We start from the raw sequence: 13,001 nt of genomic DNA on the forward strand, positions 1-13,001 counted from the left end.
TTTATTCATACATGCAAAAAACCACTGCATGTGTTTGTCATTTATATGCATATGCGTGTGTGTGTGTGTGTGTGTGTTGGTGGTGGGGGGGGTGTTGTGGGGGTTTGCATGCTGCTCCAATGCAGCTGCACCAAGGCTGTAGGTTGGAGAAGTGGTTTCCTCCTCAATACAATGGGGACTCTGTCAGTCGGTGTTGTTTTAGAAAGGGGGCCTCATCCCCTGGTGCCTTTTGTGCAGCTACACTCTTTTTTACGTGGACGCTGAGAGGAACTGCTGTAAGCCTGTTTAAAGAGCCAGTGGATTACAGCTTGATGCTACCTCTAGTATACACTAGTGACGTGATGTAATTATTTCCCAGGCCTTCCTTAAATGACTTAAAGGACTTTCTTTATCTTCTCATTTCTCACATTTTACTTCTGCCTTTTTACAGTGACACTTGGAGTGAATTATCTAGAAATAAAGGGGGACTTTTTATGATGTACGACTAACAACATAATTCAGCAGTTGTCATGTGTCTTGATTTTTTTTTCTTTTGGTTTTACTTTTTGTTCCCTTTATTATTTTATCACTGTTTCTCCTTCCAACTCTGACTTCCTCTAAGGAGACAAATGCTTAGAAAGATTATTTGATTCAAAACTTTTATTCCCACTCAGCTCAGGCTCAGATTTGTTGCCCTTTCTCTTTGGCCGACCTTCATCTCTTTAACTGGGCAGTGTGTCAAAAGGCCTGGCCCGGCATGAGTTATTGAGGCATTCATGTACCTGCATTCCTGACATTCCCTGTGAATATCGTCTGTTGGCTGGGGCTTCCCTGGGTCCTGCATGGACGCACAGAGAAGAACAAACAGGATGTTCGCAACACAGGAATGAACGAATACCTCTGATTCATGACCAATTGTAGTATTTATTTATAACTCAGTGCTAGCTCTACATGTGTATCTTTGTTTGTGTTCACACTTCCTAGATTTGTTAAAAAAAAACAAACGAACTAGACAATGTGGTTGGTGCAAAATTTTGCCAGGTGGGATATCTGTAAAAGTTTGACGTCACTGTTATTTTGGACGCTTGTATCGGATAAAAACAACTTCCTAGATAAGGACATGTAAACAAGAGTGCATTTCAAGTTCGCTCACATTTGAAGCTCGAGGAACATCTGGCTCCAGAAGGACCTTGAGCTCCGGACATTTGCGTCTTTATCTTAGGCAGTGGCCGTTAGTTTGGCTTCAAAGACGCCTGTGATGATAATGGCTAGCTTGGACACAGCTATCACTGCTGTCGATCACTGCTACGTCACCGAGTAAATAAATGGATTAGCAAATGCGTTCTGGGAGGCGGTTCTTGATTTATCAACTGAAAACGGCATTGCACCAACTTCCTGTTGCTTTGACTGGCTGTGGAATGTACATTTGGGTTGAGTGTTGTAAAGAACGGACTGGAGGGAAAGTTATTCTCTCAACACAGTGACTTAGAGGTCACAGACTCGAAGACGCAAGTTCATGGGAGAAGAGAGGGAGCTAGAAGCCATTCAGGCTGGAGAGGGGAAGGTAGTGGACCGGCATGAAATGCTAAAGAAGGCCTGAAACTGAAACCACAGCTGTAAACTGTGTCTCATTTAACTCCTGATTTAATGGGGATTTAACACTTCATGAAATGAGTTGCAAACCTCCCTTAGGGAAAGTTTCAGCCAACCACTGTTTCTGTTCACTGTTACAGATAGTAGTTTTGATTAATCAAGTAGTCTATCAACAGAAAATAAACAGACAGCAATTCCCATAATCGATTAAGTCATCTATCAAGCAGAAATTCCAAACAATCACTTGTTCTAGCTTCTCTGATACAAGGATTTGCTGCTTTTCTTAATTATAAATTGAGTATATTTGGGTCAGACAGAACTAGTAAATTGGACTGCAGGAATTGTGAATTTAATATTTAATAAGAAAAGCAGCAACTCCTCATGTTTATGGAGCTGAAATCAAAGAATGTTTGGCTTTTTTGCTTGAAAGTTGACTGAAATGATGAATTGATTATCAAAATAGCTGCTGATATGTTATCCCCTGATGGACTGATCGATTAATCGTTCTACAACATGTAATTGATTAACCTGGAAATTTTATTTCCAATGATTTATCAATGAGTCATTATTTGCAGCCATAATACATGTCTTGCTATAAAACTACATCAACTGATGTCAAGATAACAAGGGTTTATTTTTTTGTATAACACAGAATTTTCAAGCACTTAATGTTTGGTGTGTTACAGAGTTTTCACTAACCACATGCTTTAGGTCTCACATGTCAGGAATGTGGTTTTCCTGCTGACAGTAGATTTGCATGTAAATGAGGTGCTTGCGCTTACCTGTTATGTTAATATCTTAATAAACAAGTTCTTAACTGAGTCTGTTTATGTTTTCTTTGCAAACAAGAAACAGCATCAGTAGGAGTAGACAGGGAAACTTTTACTTCTCCGCCTGTTAGAAAAACATCTTCCCCTCTGCTTTCTGTCCCTCCCACCTCCAGTCTCTGTCTTTTGGAGAACTGGTAGCATTTGCTCTGTTGGCCTCACAGTCTTCCAGCATCTTTGTGCAAGACCCATGCTTTGTTGTGATTGCCTAGTTCGGGTTACCTCGCGAAAGAGCGATAGGACGATCAGATGTCTGTTCAGAGAAAGGGGGGCAGTGTTTTCTCACACTCTGCTCTGTTGCTTTCAATTCAGTGGGCCTTACCTGGAAGCTGGAAAAACACCTAGAGTTCTTTCATGCATAAACACATTGTCAGAGTGGATGTGCAAAAACACACACACACAAACACACACACGCACGCTTGTGTTACACATAGCAGCCTCAGAACAAATCTAACATTACTCAGAGCCGTTTTTGATTTCCTGGCGAGTAGAGGAAGTCCCTGCAGCCCTGTGACGACAAGAGCTGAGGCTCTCATCCTGTCTCCTCTCATTGTGTTCCAACATTGAGGAAAAGGAGAAAGCCAAACAATAGCACTGACAGCAACATTCATTAATAAAAAGCTAATGTAATAAATATATCTTTGGATGCTGTCACAGAATGATTCACTATTAAGTTTGCCGTATAAGACGTCATTCTATCAGGTCATCTGTTCTACTGAACCCCACCTCGTGTAATCTGTTGCAAGTCTACGTGACCTGTACATGACACCCTTCCTGTCCTTTGCATCTATGAGGGTGTAGACACTTATTTATTTCTCTCCTTTTGTTTTTTTCTGAGCTACACATTTATCTTGACCTATATCCATCCACCTCTGGCATAGGAACTGCTGCATCACTTTCTTCTCTTGTTGTGAGGGCAACATATGCTCAGTTAATATGCTTAAAGAAAACATCCCAGGTCCCATATTCATTGTGTTTTCTTTGCCTCCTTCTTGGCTCCACTTCCTGACAGGGATCAGTGGCCTGGCTTTTTCCACCCTCCTCAGACAGTAACCTTCATTAAAGAGCTACAGGTCTTATCTTTCCCCTCACTGGCTGGTCTGGTATTTTCCTTTGTTACTGGATTATTGAAGTATTTTCTGAAGAGTGTTGCTTTTTCATTTATAGCCAAGCGGCTTTGAAACTATATATGCTAGTGCCTTAACTGTTTGTGGAGAAAAGAGAAGAAGCAGCCAATAACATTTCTCTGAGATTATTAACAATAACATTAGCAATGTGCATGTTCTGTTTGCTGGTTTGTTGTTCTTGAAAAGTAAGAATCAGGCCAAATATCTGAGTGTTATCATGAAAGATCTAAAATCGAAATTTTAAGCCGCCATGTCCGATATGTTGCAACATCAGCCTTTCATCCTCTGTAAAATAAAGCAGTCAGGGGGAGTAATGTCCAAACAGGATCTGGAAAAGCTGATCCATGCTTTTTTCTCAGTAGATTAAATTAATGTAACTGTTTCTTTTCAGGCTTCAGCTGCTCAGAGTCAAAACAAAAAGATTACTCTATTAAAGGGTCAGATGTTAAATGATAAATACAAATAAGTGGCTGGGTTAGGACATTGTTATTTTATGATTTATAGTTCTAATATTCTGATTTCCAAATATGAATTATGTTTTAACCTTTTCTGTTGTTTTCTATTATTAATCTTTTAATTTAATCTGGTTGTGTTCTTCTTTATATATGAAATGTGCTGTACAGTACATGAACAACTAAATTACCTCGCCTTTGTCTCAAATGCGTTTTAAGCTCAGTTCATTGTTGTCTTTGGCTGTTACCCTCAGTTATGTTGGCTGGGCAGCTTCCAGTTGAGTCGTGCCATAGGTCCCTTCTTCCTGGACCCCACCCTGATGAGCAGACACTCAGACTTGTTGGGGGTAAAAGAGGGCCGTCTGGGCCTCTGACTGAACTGCCACAGGCTCTGTCCAGCTTAGTAAGCTGTTCAGCCGCCCACTCTTTTCCCTCTGAACTGATGACAACTAGGTCTGGCCTGTGTAAACCTATCAAAGTAGATAAAAAGACAGATTCTGCATTTCCAACCCAATGATAAAGCACCAAAGAGAGAATCACACTGGATGCATTTCCTTAGTAGACCACATAAATGGGATAAGGAAAAGCATAATACCTTTCTAAATGAATGAAGAATAAAGTTTTTTAGTATTATGTCATGTATGGGCTTATAAGATACCAGATATTAATATTCATATTTCCAAACAATATTGCAAAAAGTCCAAAGATTAAGAAAATCAGTTCAAATCTTTTTCACAATCACCTTTTCAGAATTTGACTGGTCAATATATCACTAAAAAAACCTTACCATATAATACTGGAGACATCAGAGTAAATACTACTTAAATAGCTCTTATTACCCTCCATTCCAGGCTTTTGAGACAAAGTTAGCAAACTTAACCACATTTAAATGAAACAACCAGTCCATTTTTTGATGATATTTACACCAGATTATTTCAGGGTTTCATTGGGCCATCACAAGGCAAGTTAACATCAGAGTGTGTACAATACAAAAGAAAATATAGTTAAAATATAACCAAAGAGATCTTGCAGAATAAAACTCTGTTGCAAGCCTGGCAACAACCTTGGAAGCAACTTGGGCAACACAGAGCCATTCTGCAACAGTCTCAAATGAAGAGTCATTTAGTTTTGGTGCATGTTGGTTTTATATCTTATCCCGGCTCAAAGTGTGAAGCTGTGAGAAAGATCGGGGGGGGGGGGAACATCCTGTCGCTCTTTTCCATTTGTTTCTCTGGGAGCCTTTGGCCGGAGTTGCAGGTCATAAACTCAACTCAAGGCTAATTGTAAATCAGCTCGGATTAGGAAGCTGTCCAGTTGAGGGCAGATGGAGTTGCCCTGTCGACTGTGATGTCTGAGGTGACCAGCACTTCCCTTGGCTGTGGGGGTGACTGTGCGTGACTTGAGCACTCTGCTGAGTCCCTGATGGCTCTCTTGGACTCTCCATGCCTCCTTAACCGGCAACCTGACCCCCGTCAACTACTTTAACTGTTGAGTTTTTAAAACCTCTGTCCTCCTCCTTCAATGGCTCAAATGTCTCTCTGTTTTTGAGTTTATACCGTCTACATTTGCCTGTGAATAGTCCTCCTCCACACATCCTTTTCCTTCTTAGCTCTACTTTTTGTTTCTTTCTTTTGTTTGTGCTCTTTATCTTTTTCTTCTTATCTGCCTGTTATTTACCCTAGGTTTGCAACTAATGGCTATTTTGCACTGTCAATTAAATGAATTAGACTGTCAAGCATAGTTTTGAGTAATCTTTTTATTCTAAACAGTGAAAAGTGCCCATAATTTCTCAGAGACCAAGGTAACATCTTCAAATTGCTTGTTTTGTCTGACATTTAGAAAGCTGGAACTAGCAAATGTTTGCTGTTTTGCTTGATAAATGACTTAAATGATTAACCATTAAAAATGTAAATTAATTTTCTGTCAGTTACTCTGTCAGAGTAGTCAAATTCCTTCCAATATATCCTTTGTCTCTTTATTCATTTACTTACTGCTTTGTGGCTGATTTATGTGCAAGAGAAAAGCAAAAAAGATTCATATTTTGGTCTTTTAACAAGCTCATAAACTATATTATAGTTTAAAACTCTGGAGTTTTTCATTCTGTTTGGAAACTCTGTCTCTTGTTCTGGCTCACAAAAGGGGCCCTAATGATGGGAGAGATAGTGTTGATAATAGAACCAGTTCATCTGGTTGCGCAGTGTCCTGGTGTTGTGTTTTAGCCGGATTTTGCTCTACACAGCACCAGGGGGCATATTCTGACCCTGCCCACCAGCCATTGTTAGCGATTTTCTATGAGGAAAAAAATATAGCTCAAATGTCAAAGGATGGGAATGGCACAGTACCAAACCAAAACAAAGCTTCATATTGAATCCTTTGTCGAGCCATTCTCAGGTCAAACAAGAAAGGCCTTGCTGGAGGAGAGAGTATGTGGGCAGTGTGGCAACATAACAAGCACCAAACATTTTTGGCATTACTGTAGTATTTTACCCCTGAAAATAAGTAAGTAAATAAAGCTACTAAATGATGTGCCTTTGCTCCTTCTCCCACGTAAGACTACTTCTTTTTAGCTTTTTATAAACACGGGAAGTGCAAGATTGTATCAGTGTGGGAGAAAGTGAAATGAAATTAGCTAAATTGGGTTACTTGGTTCAAATTACCCAAATCTAGTCAGAAAGGAAACATCCCTTCTGCTTTTTGCCTTGTTGCGGGAGAAACCTTTTCTCTATACGCTCAATCAGTCAAGCAGTACTTTTTTTTAAAACCCATTTTAACTTTGTTACCTCACACACATCTGCACACAGTCCCACCTGCATTTGTTTACAATCCCTTAGGCTCTAACAGACAAAGAGCAGAACATTATGAAACATCAATGTCTTCAGTGTGTTTTCATTGCTTATAATGACTCTCCTATAAAGCAGAAGGCAGGGCTCCTCGTGCAATTCTCAATATTATACTGTTTCCACTTCTAATTAATGTTTTCGCCATTTTCAACTTTTGCTCTTTTGTCTTTACTAAATGAATGAGCATCTGCGTTTGTGTCTGGTCTGTTTGTTTTCCAGTAAGTCAAGATTAAATTAGCACAAAAGGGGACCTTGCTCTTTGCCTGTTTGCCCCACAGTTCTACTTTAGTATGCATGACTGAGTAAGAAAACAGAGAGGAACAGGCTTCGGGCCTGGCCAGATGCTGGAGCAGATATCTGGGTTTATTATTTCATTTACATTAAAACCAAGCTTATGTTACATTATCCGGAGTTTAAAATAAGGTTATTATTTATTGTACTAGTTTTTAATCAGTGACCAATGCTAATCAAGAAAGTGGACCAACCCTAATTAACCGTTTTCCATTTATTTTTAAAAAATAGCTTTTAAAAACTGCAGGTTGTATCCACTTTTTTGTTAAAAGTGCTTAGAGACTCACATTATTCATTAGAGACAGATACAGATGGGAGATGCTACTCTTCACTTCCTTGTACGACTTTCCTAAAGACTGTGTTGTAGGTAAAAATCTCTCCCAGGAGAGACAAAAGAGGAGAGAGCAGCTTGGGGGTCAGACAAGAGAGAAAATTTACTACTATAAACTACTACTATAAACAGGACACATTCCTCCTGTAATTCTGGACATCTGGTATGCATGTTGCTTCTCTTTTCTCTCCTGTGTGGGATTTGTAAAGCCCTTAATGTCAAAGGCCCAATATATAACATCTTGGCACTGCTTTTCACTACAGTTACAGCCTGTTATAGTCTTTCAGGCATTTTATTTTTGCATTTCTTGTATCTGTTTATAAAGGGCTTTTCTATAGCATCCATTGACAGTTTAAGGTTACTGCATGTGTTTTTGAGTGTGTTTTGTAATTTGTGGTTGCAAAAAAGAAGATACAGAAGCACCTTTTCTTTAGCTCTGTCTTCTTTAGACAACGTGATTCATGATGTGCTGATGGAGTGAGTAATGTGGTCCTAATGTGGAAAACGAATTTTAAAATACTCACATGTGATATTCCACCCCTGCCAGTGACTGAGTGGTTGTCATAGGAACAAGAATATATGTTTTTTTCCATCTGTCAAACGCATATTGGCCCCGCCAGTGGCAAAATGCCAGTGTGAACATCACGTCTGGCGTGGGATGGGTTAATAACAGTGCAGGGTGTTTTAGACGGGAGACTGAGTTATAGCTGCAGGTTAAAAAGTCAAGCTGACAGGCCGTTTGTGGCCAGGCTTATGGGGTACTGTTGATACGGGTGTAAATGAGGGTTCCCAGTGCAAACAATCCCTCATGTTTCTTCAAAGAGAAACGCTGAGGCGATCAGTTTCAGGGCCTGGCGAGCTCCCCTCATATTGTTGCGCTTCCTCATTTTTAAGATTTCCATGTCAACCCCTGTTTACACGCTCTTGGCTCAGTCACGGAAGTAATTAGTCAGCTTGTGTTATATAGTTTTTGTTATTTTTCGACAGTCATCACGAGGACATAAAACGCTTAAGTGCATTGGTCTTCAAACATAAATTAGAGCATTAAGGCTTTAATTTGAGCCACAGTAAACTGGCCGCCTCAGGACGTCTCGTGTGTGTGTTTTTATGGCTGGATTAGATGACAGGGCTCGTAATAGGCTCGTACTCTGATAGTGGCTGAGAGACTGAAAGTGTTGCCTGAATGATAGTGAGACAGAGAGCACAGAGGAGATGCGGATCATCTCCTGTGGCAGGATGTTGAAAGTCAACACAGGACGTGAGGTCATGCTGTAAGTCCCCAAAGTTTCAGCGTTGGCGCCAAAGGCCTATAAAGTACCGGTTACTGACACCCACTCAGTGACTGCTGCTATAAATAGTCAAACACACAGATAACAAAGAAATATGCAGCGATAAAAAGATATATCTCGAGATGATTCTGAGGAACTGATTCATGCATTAATCTCACCCACATTAGATTACTGTAATGCACTTTTTTGCTGGTTTACTCAAACAAACAATAAGAAGGCTCCTGCTCATTCAGAATGCAGCAGAGTAGGATCCCTAGAATAAGATCCACATCTGGTGAAGGTGCTTCAAGCTACTTTGGTCCTGTGCTCAGTCTTCCTGATGAGCTGACATCTGTCACATTCAAAAAATAAACTGAAAATGTTCTGTTTCCTGAGGCTTATAATTAGTTATTATGTGTCTGTGGTATGTCAGTGTCTTTGGGTGGGTGCTGGTTATCAGTGTTGTGTGTTCTTGCATTTTATGTTTTTTTTCATATTCTCATGGCACTTCTTGTTGCTGTATGCACTTTAATGTAAAACACACTGACTTTATCTGTAATGAAATGTGCCATATATAGATGAAAGTGCTTCGCCTTGCCATAAATTAATCTAATTCCTATATTTTATATTTTCAGAATTCTATGAACCTGCCTCCAGACAAAGCCCGGCTCCTCAGACAATATGACAATGAGAAGAAATGGGACCTCATCTGCGACCAGGTGCATTCAGAAATTCTGATTCATGACCAAACCTGCACTGCAAATGCACACACACCTCATTACCTTAACTCATTCTGCAAAAAAAACATCTTGTCTTTCATTGCCAGTGAAATTACATTCTTTTGTGTATCTTCTTTGGGCTTCAGGAGAGGTTTCAAGTCAAGAATCCACCTCACACCTACATCCAGAAAATACGAGGATACTTAGATCCCGGAGTCACGCGAAAGGTGGGGAATTATAAATAACCTTTCAGACACTTCCTCCAATTAGAAAGAACTGCTATAAAGTAAAATCTGGACAGTGATAAATGTGCAGCAACAATCTGATTCCATTGTCTGTCGCAGAAGTTTCGCAGGCGGGTGCAGGAATCTACAAAAGTCTTGAGGGAGCTGGAGATATCGCTGAGGACAAACCACATCGGGTAATCAATTCATTTCTCTATACAGATTTGTTTATTGGTGCACAAAGCTTGAGGAAACCATGTTATTGTTTTCCCTTGTAAAGAATAGTCCTTTCTCTGCTCTTGCTGCTGCAGGGACCCAGAGCTCTCTCTGGTGCCCAGATCTCCCCCCATTGTTCTAACTTGCCAAGCTCTGCAGCTCCACTTCATAGAGCTGGTCCTCATAATGCCCAGATGGTAGCCATTGTGCTGCTGCCTCGTCCACTCCCCCATAGTGTGGAGCAGGAAGCTTTGTTGTGTATGCCAGAGGGGCAGGAAGACCGGCTGACCAATGCTGAACCCAGTGAAAAGCAGAAAAACACACACACAAGGATACTTTTATGTTTACACATTTCTCACATACCAAAGCAAACATCCTCTTTGTGATGTTTTATCTTTTTTGGTCACATATTTCCACTCTGCACAGTTTACCCTGCACCTACTGTATGTGTGGATGTTAGTTTAGGTCTCTCTATCTTCAGTGTTGCCCACATGATTCTTGACTTGACTAAAAATGTGCTGCAGTGCCTTGCCACTGAAATCCTGGGCAAAAACAATCCCATAAAGGCTTTGATTTTCCATAGCATTCATGGAGCTCCAAGAATAACTCATATTCTATTAGGCCTCATCAATAAAGGCATGTTTCAATGCATTTCCCAGAAAGACCCGCAGACAAAGAAAAAAAAAGGGAGGCTATTTTCAGAGGGCTTGTGTGGGTGGGATTAATTGTAACAGACGCAGGTTTATTGTGTGCGTCTGAGTCCTGGGCCCTTTCAGATGTGTTATTCCTGAGATTGCCAAGAAAATCTGAAATAGCAACTGGTTGGAGAGACGTAGAGGGAGCGAGAGAGGAAGGAGTGAGGGGTCAGAGGCAAGGAGGGAGAAAAGGGAGGGTGGGGTGGTAGACAGGAAACTGATGATCAAGCCCGCCTCCTTGTCCTCCCCCTTCCCTTCTTCACCCAAACTAACTGCTTTGTTCGCTTTCCTCTGCTCACCTCTCTTCCCTTTCCCCCTCCCTCCCTCCTCTCCTCTCCTCTCCTCCGCTACTTTGAAGCTCTTGATTGCTTTCCTGCCTAACTCACTATTGGCTGACTAGCAGTCTGTCATCAGAACCAGCCCTTCAGGACTATTTTAAGAACCTTTTACCTCAATCCTGTCCCCCTCTGGGGTTCCATGAAGTAGGGAGGAGGTGACTGGGGTCTGTGGGGGGAGGCAGACTAAACTGTCAGAGGTTCGACCCGAGCCCACTTCTCTTAGCCATATTCCCTCCACATTCTTTCTCTCATCGCAGTGGGAATTCCTTTGTTAGGAGTTGTTTCTCTCTCCAGAAAACTGGAGTTAAATGGGGAAGAAATCTGAAGCCTTGCTCTAGTTTACTTTCCGCTGCATTCTTGCCAAGTTCTTCCTGTCAGGGAAGGGGAGACCCCCTTCGGAGCTGCCTTAAAGGATCATTCCAGTTAACAACTTGGGTCTTATTTTTATAGCTTTTGCCATCACTTCTATCAGTTAGAATAGGATTATAGTTACCCAAATGATTGCTGAGATCCAAGTCAGACAGTGCAAGAAACACAAGTCACACAATCACACAGTTCATAAACCACGTGAAAACTGAAAGTAAGCGCACCTGAAATGTCTGTAATAATCCCTCATTGTAGGAAAACTGTGTGCACACACAGCTAAGGGAAATTAAGTAAGTGAAATTTGAGCCAATGTTTTTTTCTCAAAACCTGTAAGATTGTCTTACTGCTCCTGTCTTACTTGGTGCACACTCAGATTCCGCCACTTTGGTGGGTACAGTCAATGTTTTTATCACCGATTGAACAGCGCAGGTCTAATAGGCTGAATAATTCTTTTACCTCTCATCAAACTGTTGAATACAACTCAGCCCATGTAACTATCAGGGGCTGATGGCACACTCTAAGTTTTATGTTAATGTGTTTCATGCTTCAGGTATGTTTTATGTGCGTCTGTGTGCTTAAGTCTCTGTGTGTTCTATGTTTTACGTGGCTGCAAGACAAACTACCCCTTGGGGACAATATAGTTAAAGTTGAAGTTGGAAAGGGTGCCCGAAAATACAAAAATTGGACCCAAGATGTAATAAACCAGAGTCTTATGGACGCCAATTGTCCTTTTTATTTAATGTTTGCATTTATTTTTTCTCTCTGTTTTCAGTTTTCTCTCTTTTCTTTTAATGGGTAAACTCAAGCCCTGGATAAGGGTGTGTTCTTGATTTGGTGCCCTGCTAACCCCTCTCTGTTCTCCTGCGTCACAGGTGGGTCAGGGAGTTCCTCAATGATGAGAACAGAGGTCTCGACATCCTGGTGGAGTATCTCTCTTTTGCCCAGTGTGCTGTCATGTGAGTACTTTTGCACGCATATACACAAACACACACACCTCTTATGACTCTTGCCAGAACCTGGGTTGGGCAGTGGATCCAGCTGCTGAGTTAACACGTTGTGTCCTGTAGAGCCTAATGAACTGCTTGTGCATTTGTGCATCAAATAAAAATTGCTTTTGCATTCTTTGGATATGTGTGTATGCCTTGTTGCGTACTTGGCAAATGTGTTTCTGGACAGATGCTATGTGGTGTAGCGCTGAGCTATACTTTGCCTGAATAGGATAGAATCTCTGTGCTGAATCTTTATCATGCAGCTTGATGACAGTTCTTGTGATAACCCCTGGCTCTCTACCAAGCTGCCTTGCTAACCTAGCCTCCCCCGTGCCTCTCATCTACACCCCTATCTGTGCCTCTGTGTTGGCTTGTCTGTCTATCTGTCTGTCTGTCTGTATGTGGCCCAGGTTGGATTTTGAGGGGCTGGAGAATGGGGAGGATGGCTTCTTGGACAAGGCTAAATCTTGGAGCAGGTCCATAGAGGATCTGCATCATACAAGCACCCAACCCTTCTGCAACACACTGGTGCGCTCTGCTCGCCAGTCTGTCCTCCGGTACGTATTGCTAAGCTTGCTTCCCCGCTATTAGCTATCCATGTTATCGGCTCGCTCTGCTAACCTTAAATGCTATACGTATGTATTAGCATGAAAGTTGTCCTGGTGCTGTTTTGTCTCAAGAAAATGCCAGAGTGGTTGATAAGTTATAGGTCTGTGACCTTTCTCTTGACCTCAAGACTCTGCATA

General features: G+C 41.3%; 1 protein-coding gene across 7 annotated transcripts in view; it reads left to right on the forward strand.

Moving 5' to 3' along the window:
* The window catches only part of fmnl3 (formin-like 3), a 31,519-nt gene that overhangs the window by 5,915 nt on the left and 12,603 nt on the right, over nucleotides 1–13,001 (forward strand). For 5 of the 7 annotated variants that reach the window (XM_042409710.1, XM_042409706.1, XM_042409711.1 and 2 more), the window contains 5 exons: nucleotides 9,344–9,427; nucleotides 9,574–9,654; nucleotides 9,772–9,848; nucleotides 12,139–12,222; nucleotides 12,666–12,812. In XM_042409710.1, the coding sequence (XP_042265644.1) occupies nucleotides 9,344–9,427; nucleotides 9,574–9,654; nucleotides 9,772–9,848; nucleotides 12,139–12,222; nucleotides 12,666–12,812 (473 nt within the window). The remainder of the gene's footprint in view (nucleotides 1–9,343; nucleotides 9,428–9,573; nucleotides 9,655–9,771; nucleotides 9,849–12,138; nucleotides 12,223–12,665; nucleotides 12,813–13,001) is intronic. The other 2 variants (XM_042409709.1, XM_042409712.1) reach the window with 2 other exon arrangements.

The sequence above is a fragment of the Thunnus maccoyii genome, chromosome 4, assembly GCF_910596095.1.
Source record: "Thunnus maccoyii chromosome 4, fThuMac1.1, whole genome shotgun sequence".
Lineage (NCBI taxonomy): Eukaryota > Metazoa > Chordata > Actinopteri > Scombriformes > Scombridae > Thunnus > Thunnus maccoyii.